This window comes from Chelonia mydas, chromosome 2 (assembly GCF_015237465.2).
Source record: "Chelonia mydas isolate rCheMyd1 chromosome 2, rCheMyd1.pri.v2, whole genome shotgun sequence".
NCBI lineage: Eukaryota > Metazoa > Chordata > Testudines > Cheloniidae > Chelonia > Chelonia mydas.
Window position 1 is genome coordinate 212,683,150 of NC_057850.1, and position 19,472 is coordinate 212,702,621.

The 19,472-nt window shown below is 40.9% G+C and overlaps 1 protein-coding gene across 6 annotated transcripts in view; it reads left to right on the forward strand.

The window, feature by feature from the left end:
• Nucleotides 1-19,472, forward strand: part of ICA1 (islet cell autoantigen 1) — an 85,288-nt gene that overhangs the window by 47,128 nt on the left and 18,688 nt on the right. For all 6 annotated transcript variants that reach the window (XM_037890613.2, XM_037890614.2, XM_043541151.1 and 3 more), the window contains 2 exons: nt 5,884-6,009; nt 6,200-6,298. In XM_037890613.2, coding sequence (XP_037746541.1) covers nt 5,884-6,009; nt 6,200-6,298 — 225 coding nt within the window. The remainder of the gene's footprint in view (nt 1-5,883; nt 6,010-6,199; nt 6,299-19,472) is intronic.

Sequence of the window (19,472 nt, forward strand, 5' to 3'; positions counted from 1 at the left end):
TACCGTAGAAGAGAGAGAGATTGATGGAACAAAAACAAGAAGCTTTCTTTTGTTGCTGGTAATATTATGGTCCTCAGAAACTGTATTATCCTATCTTTTATGTGCTAGTTCAGGACTATTCATTCTCATGTCAGAACGTAATGTCCACATGAAATTTAATCCACACATCCCTTCCTGGCATGGTGCACACACACACTTTCTTATGTTTTTGGCTTCTCTATTACCATGCAGATGGGGGAAGAAGATGTTATGACCTTTCCCATGAAAACTAGTGCACACAATATGCAAAAAAACTGGAGTGTTAAGTAGATTTAGGGCCCGAGTTGTGCCTGCATTGAAGTTGGAGTGAGTTTTACAATAGTAAATTCTTTATTAAGATATATTATACCTTACTAAAAAACTACTAGCTACCATTTTGCATACACAGTAACACTGCCGTAGTTTGAAGTTCCTCGGCGTTTATATTAGACAGGTAATTAAGGGGGTTATTTCTAGGGTGTTTCAGTTTGATGTAGGCCCAATCCTTCAAATGTTTACGCATGAACTTAAATTACTAATCCTTGGGGCAGAACTGTAATTTAGTAATGTTTAGTGCCTAGGACATAGGGACCCAACCTGGTTGAGGCCTTCAGTAACTACCATAATATAAATGTTAAATAGTAGTAATACCAAGTATTACTTTTGAAATTCAATGGGAATAATCACATAGTAAAATTAAAAATGTGAATTACTGTCACAGGCTATTGTTTTTACACATGAATTAGAATTAAGTTTCATTTATGCCTCTCATTTTGATAATAAAGGTGGATGGAAAATCTTTTACTTGAATAAATAATGTCATTTGTGCGAAGGAAACGAACTACAAGACTGAATTTAACCTCATACCAGCTGAAATACAATGAGATAGTGGTAACATCTAAAATTGGAGCCAGTGCAAATGACAGAGTTCAGAACATATAGTTGTTGGGGAGTAGGGGGATTAAAATGATAGCATAACTTTTTACAGGTTTGTTTTCTTTAAAACTACTCAGTCACAGTATATGGTATAAGCATGGTTAGGTATATATCAAAAGATTGGGAATTTAATTTATGAACACAGTAGGCCATCAGTTCAAAAAATTCTTGATTTCAATTATGTTAAGAGAAATACAGCACTCAGGCCAGCAAGGAGAGAAACTTTTCCCAATCATTGGTTCACGAGCAGTTCAGATTTCAGACCTGGTTGTCTGACAGGTAAATGTGATTGTTCCAATTTCCAAGGTCTCATCTGGTTCTCGAGTAAATCAAACTGAAATGCTGTTGCTGCTCTAATGATTAAAATTAAATAGCCCTTCTTTACATTCTGCTCATTCCGTTATGGATTGTGTGACATTGTTTCTCAGTTTTCTATAATTTATTGTGTGTCTGACACCCTTGCTTTATCTGGTAGTTTTCGTTTTATCGCTGCTTTAATACAAATTAAAATGCTACCACCTCCCACAAGAACTTGGATTGGTTGAGTAGGGAAATGTGTTAGTTCAAATTCAAATAAAAAAATCTAATATTTAAGACCGATGATCATATCAGTATAAAGTAGTGCATTCCAAATCTGTATTTTCTAGGTTTAAGTGCAAGACTGTTAGAAGTAATACGTACATTCACTGCAGTAATATATCTGAATGTTGGGACTAGAAAATGATCTTTTGTTCAGTGCTTGGCACGTTAGTAACTAAAAGACAAGGCAGTCAGAAGCCTTACAGGTGGTGGTGGTGGTGACATTGCAGGATTTGCTTGTATAGCAACCAGTTCTAATCTATGCTATGAAACTAAGCAACTACTGAGCACCGCATGCTAGGTAGCTGCCTCTTTCACTGGGAAATGTTCAAGGCGTATTTGGATTAGTGTAATTCACTTACGTAGTCAATAGAATCCTTTGACCGCTGTCAGAAATCTTAAAAATCTCATCATGGCCACAATCTTCAGTACATTCATGTGCTGAACTTTCAAGACGTGACCAACGTTAAACATGTGTAAGAGTTTGCTGGTTCAGGGTCATGATGAGCTGCTGTCATCAAAGACATGGTGTATAGAGTAATCACAGGAGAGGGAGACGATTAGTGTGTATTACATGAGCCCTTTATTTGAGAAGAGAACACACGGTTCTGTCAGTGCCTAATAAATTATGAGGTATTAAGTAGATCAGGGTTGTCAAACTTCATTGCACTGAGACCCCCTTCTGACAACAAAAATTACTACATGACCCCAGGAGGAGTGGCCAAAGCCTGAACCCATCTGAGCACCACTGCCCCGGGCATGGGGCGGCCCAAAACCAAAGCCCAGGTTCTGCTGCCCTGCGTGGGGGGGCCTGAGCTCCGCAGTCCAGGGCTGAAGCCGAAGTCCAAGCCCCACCGCCCAGGGCTGATGCCCTTGGGCTTCAGTCCCACGCAGTGGGGCTCAGGCTTCGGCTTCAGATGGTGGGGCTCAGGCTTTGGCCCCGGGCCCCAGCAAGTCTAATGCCAGCCATGGTGACCCCATTGAAACAGGGTCGCGACCCACTTTGGGGTCCCAATCCACAGTTTGAGAACCGCTGAAGTAGATCATTATTAATAAGTGTTACTTTTAATATTAATTCCTAAAGCCACAAATATTCTTAAAAGATGTTTAATGTAATTTGGATTGTAAATGCATGTATAGGCATACAAAAATAGGCAAAGACTCAAGCTGTTGTACTAGTCTGCATTCTCTCCTGAATATCCTATACTGCTGTTGGAGAAAAAGAAGTCCTATTACTGACCAGACCTCCGGTAACTCAAAATACTAGATGAAATCAACTATTTAATAATTCTCGGTGGTGTCTTGTCTTCCTTGTTTGGCAGGAAAAGTGTATGGCATTTGGTAACACAGCAGTACATTAAGTATTTTAATAATCAGTATTGACACACAAAACATATGGTCTTGAATTACACATTGGGTCAAGTGGATCAAGTATTAGTCATCTCTGTTTTCTCTTTTGGAAGCTAAAAGATTTATAATCATAGATTTAGTTAGGATATAGGTATATAGTTTGACATGTACTATGTTACATAGAATCTTTAGAGGATGTATCCTGAGACAGGCTCCCAGGTTACAGAGAACATACATATACCACTAAAAGGAAAAAAGCACATTTTCTGTGGTAATTTTCTAACCAGTTGGAAAGTATTATTTTTAATAAATTGGAAACCTCACATACGTCCTAATTCCAGTCTGTTATATAAAACCCTTGTGCAGATTTACAATTTTGGAAATTAATAATTATGCATGCTGTCAGCAGGAATTATTCCTGTGGACTGCCTTGTGTGTGACAGAATATTAAGAAATGAACATTCTTTGCACACTTGGGATATCACTATGCAAGGTAATAGTGGCATTCATTGTTTTCTTGCAAAACACTGTGTCACAGCATATGGACTAGAGACCAGATTCTGATCTCAGTTGCACCAGTGTAAATCTAGAGTAACTCCATACTCGTGTAACCCCATTGACATCAATGGAGCTGTTCTGGATATACAAGAGCGTAACTGAAACCAGAATTTGGTCCTAAATCTCCAGTATATTTCCCAGAACCCCAGCACCTTTCCCATTCAAGTACCTTCATATAGCATTTCTTGGTAGCAAAAGCTATAGATAATCTGTTTAGACTTCCTTCTTTCACAAACTTAACAACTTTTTCCAAAATTCTTCTTTTAAGGTTGCATTTTTAAGTGCTTGTTCTCAGTTGCGGGCTCGCGCGCGCGCTCTCTCTCTCTCTGTGGTGGGGGAGGGAAAGTGGGAGAGTGAATTTCGAACAAAATGTACGCATTTGTATTAAGTTATGTGATGGTAGGGGAAAATGTATTTGTGTTATATTTAAGATTTTTTAAAAGAAATTTTTGCACACACAGGCTTCAGTAGCCGAGCCTTAAAACTGGCCTTTTGAAGTAGCTTATCTTCACTGTTCATGAGTTTCGAGACTAATTCGGAATAAAATAATATACATTGGAACGAGTGGTATGAAGTTTCCTCCAAATACAGGGCTGCAATACTATTTGTGGTAATATGGAATAAGTTAATACATAATATCAATGTTCATTATGTGGGTGTGATTTTGTTTTTTAATTAATTTATTTCATTTTTTTTTTTGCTTGCCATTTCACTGTGGAGTTCTTTTGTTGGGTAAACTTTTTGATTTGTAACTATGGTGGTATACAGGGAAATCAACAGAGAGGTACGTGTGTGCGATATTTCTCCATTTTCTTAAAAATAATCCAAGAAATTACATACAAAGATTTCCATCGATGTAATACTGAGGCAGTCTTGCAGAACTGTCATGAAAATGAAACTCCCTGGTCAGAGGCGCAGTTCTTCCGGCAGCCATGGGCACCAGCCACTGCCCAGCCCCTGGGCACCGGGAACCCCCAGTCTCCAGGAGGGTACAAGGTTTGAGCCAGGCTTTTAGCGCTTCCTGGGGGAGCAGAGATGCAGGAGGGTGGGATCTGGGGCTCCTAGAACTACCTGGCCCCTGCTGGGTATGGTGCTCTTCAGCTTGATCACCTCTCTGCGTGAGAGCTCAGGGCTGGGTATGAGGCAGGGAGAGTTTGGAGTTGTGCGCAGGGCAATGTAGGGGAAAGAGCAGGGTGTGGGCAGGGATAGCTTGTTGCTGGGTGCAGGACAATGTCGGAGGAAGAACTCAGGGCTTGTGTGGGGCAGCGGGAAGAGACTGTAGAGCTGGCTGCAGGATGGAGATAATGGGTCTGTGTGTAGAGGTAGTGGGGGAGGGGAGGAAGAGTATGTGGGAGGGAGAGCTTGGAGCTGGGTGCAGGGCAGAGGAGGGAAAACTCTGGGCTCCCCTCCGCAGGGAAAATTCTGGTTGCGCCCCAACCCTATTCACAAAACATCCGCATCAGCCTTTTACTCTGTTAGCTGCTGCTACTGCTAAGAGAACCAGTATTTTACTGGCCTTCAAAACAAAAAATTACTTGTTTAATAGACAAAATTGTGTGCTAATTCTGGAGAATGGGTAAGCAAAGGTTAATGTGAGCAGAAAACACAGTCCTGTGAAATACTATATGCCTGTTTACCTAGGATCAGAAGGTTCTGACGTGTTTATTAAAAGTATAAAAAGAACCTACCTACCTATTATAAAGAAAGGTTTGAATAGAGAACTTTTTAAATAGAATTAAACTGTTAAATTGTAACTTCTACCATAGTCAGATGTGACCAACAGTAGCCAGATGACTGTATATAATTTCATTCACATTGATCATAAAGAGCTTTATGCATATTACAGCACATTTTTGACTGTGTCTGAAAGAGATGCATACACATATAACTACATATATATTTAACTGCTAGACACACAATAAATATTCTGGTTATCATGCATAATAGGGTGCATTCAGTTCCATATAAGTTGATCATTGTTAAAGCTTTTGAATTGTATTCCTACAAATTGTTGTAAAAATAAGGACACTGTATATTGAACACATAAATAATAAATATTTAACATGCATTTTATGTAGTGTGTGTCAATATTAAAACATAACATCTTCAGTGAATGAATAGTAACTAAAAAGGACAAGAGAAAAATAAGACCATATGCTATCATGAATCAATCTACTTAATTCTCATTTCACTGGGAGTTTTGTGCAACATTCGATAGCATGATGAGGGCCTTATATAGGTTTTTAACTAGTCCTGTTATGTTTACCTAATTTTCTGAAAAGATTATATAAGTTTGCTGCACTGTTTTTCAGGGTTTTTTGTTTTTTTTATATAAACTACGAGGCTGGGTAATGGAGGCAGAAAAAGTTTAAATCATTAAAAACCAGCTGCTCCAAACGCCCTCATCTCCCGTTTGTGATACGTGACTCTTTGTATTTGAAGGTTCAAGCACAAGTACGTCATGCAAAACTAAATTTTGACAAATTGAAGACTGATGTGTGTCAGAAAGTGGATCTTCTTGGAGCGAGTAGATGTAACCTCCTGTCTCATGTTTTAACAACATATCAGGTATTCAAAGAACACTTTGACCTCAAAGGAAAGATTCCCTGTAAGCTGTAAAACCATGTTTTTCATATAGCGGTAATGTGACAATATGCTGATAAGCATAAGAATATCTAAATCGCTTGGGGGAATGAAAGTTTGCATTAAATACTGATTATTAGACTAATATTGTATTGAAATATTACTTTCTTTATAGACAACGCTGCTTCATTTCTGGGAAAAAACCTCACACACCATGGCAGCTATCCATGAAAGTTTCAAAGGTTATCAGCCATATGAATTCACTATGTTAAAGGTAAGGACCATACAAGTGTATTCTTTTATGTATCCGTTGTTCAACCAGGAGAGTGATTTGGTAATAAATGAGAGAAAAGCAGTACATCTTTTTATTTGCACATTCATATCTAGGGGGTTTGTCATGGATTGCCAAGCAGTAGTCATGGTGTGCAGTTTATCAAATATCCTGGCATTTCCTTTTGATAAATGCATATTGGCCAGCATATGGCCCCATATCAACAAAACATCCCTGTTCAGGATGGCATTTAAGCACTTGTTTAAAGTTTAAGCACATGCTGAAGCATTGTCTTAAATAGTGATGTGCCCCAAGTGCTGAATCAGGGCCAAAAAGAATAGTAGACAAACAGGACAAACTGTAGGTTTTACTTTGTCCTCCACAATCCCACAAATTTTATGTCCACCATTTTTCTTTTTGCACTTGTTTTTAAAAACAGTTCTTAAAAAATATCTTCTCATGTTAAAAAGAACGTCTGCATCTAAGTACCCACAACGTGATTTTGGATGCTCAAGCTCTTTTTTTCCCTTCTCCTTTACTTTGTTACAAATTCTGTGGTGAAATTTCAGGAGTGCAGTAGAACCTCTGAATCTGCCACACTTGGAACATAGGGCTGGACTCCATTCTCAATGCCTATGTTCATGATCTCTTCTGTGCCACCATAAAAATCACTGATCACTTTAGTGAATTTGAGGATTCACTAACGAAATAGAATTTTTTTTAAAAAATGTCAACTGTTCAGTTAAAATTAGAGTAGCCTCTTGCCCGGTAGTCATTACACAGCAAAGAAGGCATGTAACTGCCTGATCCCATTTGCATCAAATAAATAGGGATGGGGAGAAGATGGAAGTATTTCCATCCAGGAGGGATTTGGGGAAGTGATAGGAGAGCTGCAACAAACAGGAAAGTCAAGAATGAATGACTTGTGACAATATGATATTGACTGAAACAACTTAGCTCTAAAAAATTTCAGGTCAGATCCTCAATCATTTGTGTGAATGTGTGTCTGTGTCACACGCAGAATAACCAGTTGGTCCACATTTCACTAGTCAGTCCTTGCAGCTGCACTATAGGCCTCACAGGGGGGAGAGTCTTGAGGTTAGAACTTTTATGGAGAGTTACCTCACAACCCCGAAGAGCCTATAGGGATTTGTGGTTGTCAGTCCTCCAGGATTGTCCTGGAGTCTCCAGGAATTAAAGATTAATCTTTAAATAAAATTATGTCACGTGATGAAGCCTCCTGGAATACATCCAGCCAAAATTGGCAACTCTAGGTCTGATGGTGCAACGGCTCAAAAAAATCTGATTTGCTAACCTACACTGACCAACGAACAGCAAAAATAAATCAAGGGCCCATTCCTGAGCCTGATCAAAGCTTCATAATGCTATCTTAATTAGCCAGAGGAGGAATCCATTTTCTAGGAGCAGTCCTCAGATACCATAAAGCTACCATAGTGACTCCACCCCACCTCTTTCAGCTCCCAGTGCAGAAGACTGGGATCATGGTCAGGATAGCCCTATGTGATAAAACAATAGGCAGCTAGGCCTATATAATAGCCTTGAGGCTGCTATAAGTTGCACATAGGATCAAGTTGATCCCCAGTTAGTCCCAGGATCGGGCAGGGCATAAAGCCACTGTTTCCCCGTCACTCAACTGCCTCAGGTGCAACTCAGGCATATCCCAGATTTGGGAGCAAAATCTCAAATTTGGATCCCCTATTTGGTAGCATGATCGCTAGAGTACTAGGGCAGCCTGTGCCTGACCACACTACCCTGAAGGTAGTTTACTAGCTGTCTTTTTTTTATGCTTTGAAGCAAACAAATATATTTGTGTTGAATACTGTGACATTTTTTTCTGTTGGTATTGTAGTATTTGCACTTCTAACGTAGTCTAAGGAAGTGAGATTCCTCTGCACGTGTTATAAATAACTAGCCAAATATTGTTCAGATCTCAATATATGGGACACATTTTAGATGTCGTGCTGAGAGAGAACTTGGGCAGCCAACATGCTTATTTCCATGCATAAAAGATCCATGTGGTGGAAGATGGTAGATAGACAACACTATTCTGATTTTACTCCTCTTGTGTGATAGATTTGATTATAATCTAAATTAAAATTGGATTTGGTCTCAGTAACTTAAAGAAGTGTGAACTAGATTGTGCGTGTGTGTGTGTGTGTGTGAGATAAAGTCTCGTAAAACAAACTACAGCCATAAAAATGAATGTGAATATTCTACAGTACAGCATATATAGCTTTTCCCTCATAATGAGAATCCTTATAATTTGTAGTGCTGGCATCCCATGTTGAGAAAATATGGCTCCTTGTTTTTTGCCATGACATTTTACCATGCTGAGAACATCATGCTGATCGCTGTTCTGGGATTTTCAGCATAGAACTACATGAAGGGTTAGTGGAAATGTTTAAGAAAATAACTAAATATTTGGGATAGAAGATTAGGCTAGTTGTCTTTTAATATCAGCAATTTCTTCCTTTTGGTAGTTATTACAATGACCACATTCCATGGTACACCAAAGTTTTTATTTAAAAAAAATTAATAAGTTGTGATTTCTTACTTTAAACAATCTGTGTTACTAAACTAATTTTACAATTGTGGATAATGAATAGATTTTAATTTAAATCTGTAGGTCATCATATTTCATTTATTCATTTCAAGTACATGAATATTACTGAATAGTAACAGTCTAGCTTTTTTTGGAAAGCTGAGTGAATGGATGATAGATTCATACCACCATAATTTCAATAGATGGCTTCATGCTATGGCTATAGGGGACTTATCTTTCATACAAAGAATATTTCCAATATTTAAGTTTTTTCCTGTGTGCTTATATATTTTTAATGTGCATGTGTAATGTTAATATATTTAAATTTTATATTATGTTACAAATATACATACAATACATGTGTATATAACTGTTTCACAACAAAATGTTGTGTGCACTCGCGTGTGTGTTGTGACACAGTTAAGGTTACTGTATGGCCAAATTAAAGCATAGGTACTATAGGCCCTAATGGCTATATATATATATATATATAAGTCCTCAGCTCCTGGAGTCATGTGATTACATCAGAATCCAAGGGTTTTTTTTAAGTTTTTAGCCTTCATGGCTGTGAAGATAGGCTTGAAAATATGAACTGAGTGTAACCAATGTACCAATATCTGCCTGAGTTTGCAGAAAGCCTGAATCAGTAGCTCCGAGATGAGTGAACTGCCCTGTGCATCTCGATGGGGCGTTAACCTCAAGACCCACTGTTCTTGATGGTCATCACCGCAGAAAAGGACTGTGTGTAGCAGAAGCTGCTAACGGATCAAATTTTGTCCATCTGCTAAAGAAATGCAACTTCTCTGAGAAGATGTATCCATCAGCAGCTGCGCATAAAAACTTCTCTGTCAGCAACAACACATGAAACTTTCTCCATTGTAAAATTAAATCTGACAGATAAGTGTAGCTGCTGATGGAGAGACTGTGTATGCAAGACAGAAACTTTATCCAATGAAGACTGCTTCTGTCAGCTATTAATTTGATTTATAAATTTTGGAAAAATGCTAAACATGACCCTAAATCCTGTTGTGTTGTTTGAAATCTACACATTGCACCAGGTCTACTCAAGATTAATCTCTGTGCCAATTTTTGTGTAGAAAAACAATGATCCTTTAAAAAAACACAAATTGATACTGACAAATTTAAGCTACAGTTATATTTTGTGAAATTAAATGGAACAAGTGCTAATTAGTTTTTATTCCCTTTGAATTTTCTAACAGTGTGTGCATTTTTGAGTTTGAAAGGCCACTTACCTGTAGAAAGAACGAGGAATTTATACCCTGTAAACCAGTTTCCAAACACACGCTGTGGAATTATGATCAAGAACCTTCACAATTTAAAATATATATAAGTATGGAGAATCACTGTAATTCTTAAATCTGGTGCTTGTTACTCTGCCATCAAGTCACTTTTCTCATTTTGAAGCCCTGTCCTGAAAACACATGTTGCTTAGCTTTAGTCACACAAGTAGTCCCATAGACTTTAATGGGACTACTTGCATAAGTTAAATTAAGCATAAATATTTGTAGGATCAGGGCCTTACTTTAGGACAATATTTGAAAACAAACATTGTTTTCTTAAATGTCATATTTTAGTTAAATATAGGCTGTCATTGAAAAATTAGCAATATTAATATGAAATGCAAATACAATGGTAATTACTATTTATGTTTGGAAGTTTTAAATTAATATATTACTGAGTATGCATGTATTAGGTTTACCTCAGCAAAGAGCCTCTTACATGCCTGTTGGGATTGTTTCTGGAAAGAAAACATTGTCTTTGGAGACGCTTGCCAAGCTCTGTTAATGAAAAACAACCCATTTGTTTTCTTTGCCTCAGGGTATATTCTGAAAGTAGTGTAATTGTGCGTTTGCAGCTATATTTCCTACGATTCTTAGTTTTATGCTTGATAAAAGATTATTATTAATGTCCATGCATCCTGACGTGGAGAGATCTGTTTGCTACAGTATTATTCAAGGGAATGGGCTGACTGAGTGTGTAGAACGTTAAGGTTGCACTAACATGAACAATTTTACTCTATAACAAATGTGTCAGAATACACATCAGTTGCTTCTTTTCGTGAATGAAGCTCATTTCTATATCCTTTAATTGTTTCCTTCTTGCTGTAGTTACTTTAATATTTCATTAATTCCTGTTTGTAATTTTTGGTGGTATAATTCCTAACTTCCTGAATTGCTCGCAAGCGTCTGGAAGTAGAGTGGGTCCTGAACTGGGGAATCAGGAGACCTGGATTCCAAGCTCTGCCACGAACTCACATAACTTCTCTGTGTATCAGCTTGTCTATCTGTAAAGTGGGGATGATGCTACTGACCGACTACTTAGAGCTCTTTGAGATCTCTGGCTGAAAAAGCACTGTATAGGGATTATTATATTCGGCTGTCTTTTTCTTATGTATGTCATAGAATATCAGGGTTGAAAGGGACCTCAGGAGGTCATCTAGTCCAACCCACTGCTCAAAGCAGGACCAATCCCCAACTAAATCATCCCAGCCAGGGCTTTGTCAAGCCTGACCTTAAAAACTTCTAAGGAAGGAGATTCCACCACCTCCCTAGGTAACATATTCCAGTGTTTCACCACCCCCCTAGTGAAAAAGTTTTTCCTAATATCCAACCTAAACCTCCCCCACTGCAACTTGAGACCATTACTCCTCGTTCTGTCATCTGCTACCACTGAGAACAGTCTAGAGCCATCCTCTTTGGAACCCCCTTTCAGATAGTTGAAAGCAGCTATCAAATCCCCTCTCATTCTTCTCTTCCTTAGACTAAACAATCCCAGTTCCCTCAGCCTCTCCTGATAAGTCATGTGTTCCAGTCCCCTAATCATTTTTGTTGCCCTCCACTGAACGTTTTCCATTTTTTTCACATCCTTCTTGTAGTGTTGGGCCCAAAACTGGACACAGTAGTCCAGATGAGGCCTCACCAATGTTGAATAGAGGGGAACGATCACTTCCCTCGATCTGCTGGCAATGCCCCTACTTATACATCCCAAAATGCCATTGGCCTTCTTGGCAACTTCTCGTGCACTATAACACCTAAGTCCTTTTCTGCAGAAGTGCTGCCTAGCCATTCGGTCCCTAGTCTGTAGTGGTGCATGGGATTCTTCTGTCCTAAGTGCAGGACTCTGCAGTTGTCCTTGTTGAACCTCATCAGATTTCTTTTGGCCCAACCCTCTAATTTGTCTAGGTCCCTCTGTATCCTATCCCTACACTCCAGCGTATCTACTTCTCCTCCCAGTTTATTGTCATCTGCAGACTTGCTGAGGGTGAAATCCACACCAGCCTCCAGATCATTAATGAAGATATTGAACAAAAATGGCCCCAGGATCAACCCTTGCGGCACTCCACTTGATACTGACTACCAATTAGACATGGAGCATTGATCACTACCTGTTGAGCCCGACAGTCTAGCCAGCTTTCCCACCTTATAGTCCATTCATCGAGCCCATATTTCTTTAACTTGCCTGCAAGAAAACTGTGGGAGACCATGTCAAAAGCTTTGCTAAAATCAAGGAATAACACGTCCACTGCTTTCCCCTCATCCACAGAGCCAGTTATCTCGTCATAGAAGGCAATTAGATTAGTCAGGCATGACTTGCCCTTGGTGAATCCATGCTGACTGTTCCTGATCACTTTCCTCTCGTCTAAGTGCTTTAGAATTGATTCCTTGAGGACCTGCTCCATGATTTTTCCAGGGACTGAGGTGAGGCTGAAGGGTCTGTAGTTCCCCAGATGCTCCTCCTTCCCCTTTTTAAAGATGGGCACTACATTAGCCTTTTTCCAGTTGTCCGGTACCTCCCCCGATCACCATGAGTTTTCAAAGATAATGGCCAATGGCTCTGCAGTCACATCCGCCAACTTCTTTAGCACTCTCAGATGCAGTGCATCCGGCCCCATGGACTTGTGCTTGTCCAGCTTTTCTAAATAGTCCCGAATCACTTCTTTCTCCACAGAGGGCTGGTCACCTCCTCCCCATGCTGTGCTGCCCAGTGCAATAGTCTGGGAGCTGACCCTATTTGTGAAGACAGAGGCAAAAAAAGCATTGAGTAGATTAGCTTTTTCCACACCCTCTGTCACTAGGTTGCCTCCCTCATTCAGTAAGGGGCCCACACTTTCCTTGACTTCCTTCTTGTTGCTAACATACCTGAAGAAACCCTTCTTGTTACTCTTAACATCTCTTGCTAGCTGCAACTCCAGGTGTGATTTGGCCTTCCTGATTTCACTCCTGCATGCCCGAGCAATATTTTTATACTCTTCCCTGGTCATTTGTCCAATCTTCCACTTCTTGTAAGCTTCTTTTTTGTTTTTAAGAGCAGCAAGGGTTTCACTGTTAAGCCAAGCTGGTCGCCTGCCATATTTACTATTCTTTCTACACATCAGGATGGTTTGTCCGTGTAACCTCAATAAGGATTCTTTAAAATACAGCCAGCTCTCCTGGACTCCTTTCCCCCTCATGTTATTCTCCCAGGGGATCCTGCCCATCAGTTCCCTGAGGGAGTCAAAGACTGCTTTGCTGAAGTCCAGGGTCTGTATTCTGCTGCTCTCCTTTCTTCCCTGTGTCAGGATCCTGAACTCGACCATCTCATGGTCACTGCCTCCCAGGTTCCCATCCACTTTTGCTTCCCCTACTAATTCTTCCCAGTTTGTGAACAGCACGTCAAGAAGAGCTCTGCCCCTAGTTGGTTCCTCCAGCACTTGCACCAGGAAATTGTCCCCTACATTTTCCAAAAACTTCCTGGATTGTCTGTGCACCGCTGTATTGCTCTCCCAGCAGATAGGGTGATTGAAGTCTCCCATGAGAACCAGGGCCTGCGATTTATTAACTTCCATGAGTTGCCGGAAGAAAGCCTCGTCCACCTCATCCCCCTGATCCGGTGGTCTATAGCAGACTCCCATCACGACATCACCCTTGTTGCTCACACTTCTAAACTTAATCCAGAGACTCTCAGATTTTTCTGCAATTTCATACTGGAGCTCTGAGCAGTCATACTGCTCTCTTACATACAGTGCAACTCCCCCACCTTTTCTGCCCTGCCTGTCCTTCCTGAACAATTTATATCCATCCATGACAGTACTCCAGTCATATGAGTTATCCTACCAAATCTCTGTTGTTCCAATGACATCATAATTCCTTAACTGTGCCAGGACTTCCAGTTCTCCCTGCTTGTTTTCCAGGCTTCTTGCATTTGTGTATAGGCACCTGAGATAACTTGCTGATCGTCCTTCTTTCTCAGTGTGAGAATCCCTCCTGATTCTTATTTACTATCCCACATTTTACTCTGTGTTTAATTTATAATGAAAGAGGGGCCAGGGCTCAAGCAATTTTTTTACATTTATAACTGATGCAGCAAGCCCACAGGTGCCGCCGGGGTGATGAACTGCCAAGTCCAGAGGTGATCAAGATCTGATTTTACTCACTAGGTGGGATGGTGGGAATGGTGGTCCGAGCATATCATTTTACCCTCATGGGGCACTTCCTTCTTTACATTCATCTGCACTAGGAACTTTTGTAGCCATTTTTCAGCACTGGTGCCATCAATCAGCTATAGTAAAAGCAGGTTGCAGATCTTTTTACCACTTTGCCATTGAAACCGTGTTGAGTTAGCGAACACAGAGGTAAAAATGCCTGTACCCTGGCTTTGGTAAAGCTTACACCTTTTATAACACTGGTGTTGAAAAGTGTATAACAATTTCCTAGTGAGAAGATCTTTATTTTGGACAGTAGGACTGGGAGGGTATCCATATACTTTCCCTGGCCCTCTGCCAGTTTGACAGCTGTCCCTCACACTGAATGGGGAAAAGAAATAAGGGTGGGTGGATATATGGCTAATTCTCATTCAGCTGCTAACATAAAGCCATTCAATTTTTGTTTTTTAATTTCTTGGGGAAAAAGAAGGAAACCACAGTGGGACAAAAGCTCCTTTCATGGTCTAGCAACAGATGTCCCATAATTGTCTCATTGGCTGGGTCTTCATTGTGGAATTATAGGAAATGATTGGCGTCTGAGCATCGGGGTTTATCTAGGTCAGGTGTGAGCAGCCACACTGCAAAGCCAGACTCGCGTTACTGTGTCGTCACTGGTGCTGTGCTAACTAGTGTGTGTACCTAGGGTATGTGGGGGCAGATCCTGTGGTTTTTTGTGCTGTAGTAAGATGATCTGGTCTATGATTCTTTCCTGGTGAATTGAGAGAGAACTTGTCTGTCCTTCTGGACACGTGAGAGGAATTGTGGGAAGGCACTGAAGGACTATCAGCACTAGAGTGGTTTAGCCTATGTACTCACTGCAAAGTGGGCACTTACCAGCTCAGGGCTTAGCCTACAACCCCAAACAAGCCAGCAGATGTGAACAGTAAGCACCACCAAACTCAGCTGAGATGATTTTGTGTGTGGTCAGGAGCTGGGTTAGAAGCAACACCTGAGGAAGAGTCACTTCCTACACATTTGGTTAAGGCTACAAACATTAGTTCTTTACCCTAGGGATTGTTAAACCTATGTAACCTGTATTAAACTAGCATAAAAGAGTCCACACACAAAAACTGTACAAATTTAACTTTTTATTTTAACATTTAAATTAAATTGGTGCAATTTCTGTGTGAATCAAGTTCTAAGGAATGTAGTGTGTACAGGATTACACAAAGTATATTCCTGATTTTACACTGGAGGGGTATAAATGAGGCAAGCAAGAAGATTCTGTTAATACTCTGAGACTCGAGTTTCAGATACAGGCATACCACTCCCAGCAGGAGCACCGCACATTCATCTAGTCAAAGCATATTATCCTATGCAAATTGCTTATTCTGAACCAAATAACTTTGGTTTAGTGTGCGCAGCTCCAGTGACTTCAGTGCTTATTATACTATCTGTAAGGTAAGAAACAACACAACACACAGAATGCCAATCACTATTGTTTCTATACTTGTTCACAATTGCAATCACAAACTGTGAATTTACATTCAGTAAACCAGACTGTTAACCATTGTTTCTTAACTAAATATATTTTTGTATTAAAATATTTGCTAAATTCTCTAGCCCTTTTGTCTCTTTCATAAAAAAATAAGTGCTTTTAGTGGGGAGAGAGAAAGGGGAAAATACTGAGGTATTTGCTAGCAGAGTTCAAGACAATATTTCCTAAACACAAATGTAATTAAACTTGGATATTGCATTAAAATATGGCTACCATTTTTAAAAAAATTGTCATGCAGCATAATTTCCCTTTTAATTGTGGACTTTCAGTGCTATATTTATTTTCCCAATACAGGAAATAGTAACTTCCATTATTATTATTCTGTTACTTTTTGCAGACACTTGTGAGCACCATTTCTGTTTGGCGTTTCCCATTGGGTGCCAATCCTGGTACCATGAAAATGTATTTCCTGAAACAGTCTGAGCAACGATGGAAAATATTAGCTTAGTATTAGAGCTTCTAAGAGGAAAACACTTGTTTAAAAGAACTTTTATGTATATAATTTTCCCAGAGAATACTGAGGATTTTTCTTTCCACCTTTGAATCATTAAAGGGAGCATGGGTGCTAATCTGGTATTGCAGTTACCATGTTATGGTAACCGCAAACTTTTTGGAAATCAAAACAGTTAAAAAATCATAGTGCAAGTTTTATTTATTACATTCCAATAAAAGTTAAAATGAAGGACTGAATGGTTCAGGGAAACGGTATTGGAATATGGAGGGCAAGAGAAAGATGGTCAGGGAAAGGGGCCCTAAAAGCCCCATGTCTGGCTGGCAGAGGATTTCTCTTCTGAGAGCACTGCAGAAGACAAATGTAAGGCTGCCTCCTGAAGACCCCACAAAAGCCCTGGCACAGTGCATATGGAGGAGGGTGGGCCTGAGAGAAAGAAGGGCATGTCAGGGACAGGGCCATAGCACACTGCACTGCAGAGGTTCCCGACAGTGCTGTGGCCCATGCGGCAAACTGAGGAGGCTGCTGTAACTTAGACAAGTCCTCAGGGCCTGTCAGGGGCCTCTTCAGCCTTTGGAGGAGCGGAGGATCAGTAGGACGCAAAGGTGATATACAGCCACCTTTGCCCTCTCCCCGTCGCGTTCTGTGCTGTGCCTCTGAGATGTATCTCACCAAAGCCTTTAGTCTCTTGGAACCTAGTCCTCTGCCTATTTAAGTCAATGGAAAAACTCCCTCAGACTTCAGTGGTGCAAGAGCTGGTCTTTGGTCAGTGGGTTGAATGCAACCCAGTCATTACCATCTGTTGTATGGTATCTATGAAATACAAGAGTGATTTCATTCTAGGTGCCAGTGGACAAGTCTCCATTTCCAAAATCCACAAAGCCCCTCGTAAATGGTGCTGATTAATGCCCTTTTTGGCAATATAAGCAAAGGGGTCCCAGACTGAACTGGAAGAGGGAGTAATCCCACGAGGTTCCATTTGCAACACAGCATGAGAAGCTTGCACTACTGCTGCATGTGTTTTTTCTACTCTTTAAACATCTCGAGTCTCCAATGCTTTTAATCCAGCACTAAATTCACTTAAGCTACCTTACAGAAAAATAAACTTGGGATAAAGAAAACAAAAACCTTGCAAGATGTAGCTTTATGGCAAGCACATTAACTTGGTTCCTAAAACACCAAAGGTAAAATAAGTACAACTGGCTGCCTTCATATAAACATGGACCAAAATTATATAAACAGGAGCTAGAAACACCCCCGCTAGTGAATAATCTGTTCAGATCAGCAGGGGAGCAGTAAAAACAAACTAAACTAGATAAGTGGGAATGTTTTCCACATGGCAGATCAGCTGGTGACTCTAACTTTCCTTTGTGATCCTATGGGGAACTTGGAGCAAGAGCTTTCCCTGGTTCTACTATTCCGGTGATGTATGCTAGCATTTTATTAAGACTCTGGACACAAGTTATAGCGGTTCTCTACTCAGTGTGCTTCTCACAAAGTGTGTTCTCTCTTAGCAAAAAAATAAATAAATTATCCTGAATATCAGCAAGGCTTACAGTAAAATGAACACTTTAAAGTGCAGTTGTCAGAAAAGGGACACTAAAAGTGGCATTTACTTACCCAACAGCTCTTTTGTGGGTGTTCCAAATCATGATAGCTGCTCCATTTGTTTTTTTTTGTTACATTCACATAATGTGTTTGGCACAGCGCAAGATACAAATATAAATCCTGATCCTGCAAGACCCACTTACATCTGCACAGAGCTCTGTTGAATTCAGTGCAGTTCTGCACAGGCACAAAGATGCACTCTCACAGGTCCAAGTTTACGATCTGGGCCCAGATCTACAAAGGGACTTAGGTATTGCAGTGCTCAGCATTGCAATCTCTGACTTTTAGGACTGTTGCCAGCTGGGTGGAGCGGCTGCCTGTCCTGGTGCAGCCGTGCCACCAGCCACCGGCACTCCAGGGAGCCGGGGGGAGGCGATTGGATAGAGGGCAGGGGGGTGTGGATAGGGGTAGGGGCAGTCAGAGTGTGAGGAATGGGGGGGTTGATGGTTGAATGGGGGCAGGGGTCCTTGGGGGGCAGTCAGGAAGGAAAGGAGGGGTTGGATGGGGCGGCAGGGGGCAGTTGGGTGGGTGTTCCAGGGGCGGTCAGGGGACAGGGAGCGGGGTGGGGGGGTGGATTGGGGCAGGAGTCCTGGGGGGGGGGCATCAGGGGCGAGAAGTTGGGGGCATCAGGTAGGCAGCAGGGGCCGGGCATGCCTGGCTGTTTGGGGAGGCACAGCCTCCCCTAACCAGCCCTCCATACAATTTCCGAAACCTGATGCAGCCCTCAGGCCAACAAGTTTGCCCACCCCTGGGTTAGAGAGATGCCTAAAAATGGGGTCCACAAAAGGCAGCACACTATGTGAGGAGCCACCTAAACTAGCTGATAGCAGATAACAAGGAGAGGGATGTATCCTAAACCCCACTGGTTTTTAGGGAGTTAAGCACCTAAGTCCTGGCTGGGGGGAGCTGCCTATCTCTGCTTGGGATCCACAGCTGGGAACCCTCTCCTGGAAGGGAAGTGCCTAAGCTGTTTCTTGCAAGAATGGTGATGGCACACACCTGTCTCCACACAAAATGGCCTTAGGATGGGACAAGAAAGAAATTTCCCTTGTGGCCAATGACTGGAGCACTCACCTGAGATGCGGGAGACCCTCTTGCTTGATGAGGAGAAGGGGTTTGAGCATAGGTTTCTCTCCTCTCAGGTGAGTGCCTGAACCACTTGGGTATGGAGTTACTCTCTCTGGCCCAATGCATATTTAATGATTAAATTATTTATATATGTGGAGTAGCTTCCGCAAGAGAGAGTGAGGCAGACCCACATCAGAACATCCCAGTATGTTTAATGATCACGTATGTAATTCTTGTCACTGATTTGTGTATTTTTGTCTGCATGCCCAAATTTGGGACCGAGATGATAAACATGAAACTCCCAGATGCTGTTACTTAAGATATTTATTTTTCAGTGCACGACAGTGCTTTCAACTCACAAAATTTCCACTTTAGCAGCCTCACAAAATCTTCTTCAATTGTAAAATAAACACCAAATAGGTTTTGATGAAGTACAGTAACTGGAGGTCATATAGTACAAGAGTTTATCACTGAGGACACAGGTGTGGCCTCTTATAGTCTTTGCAC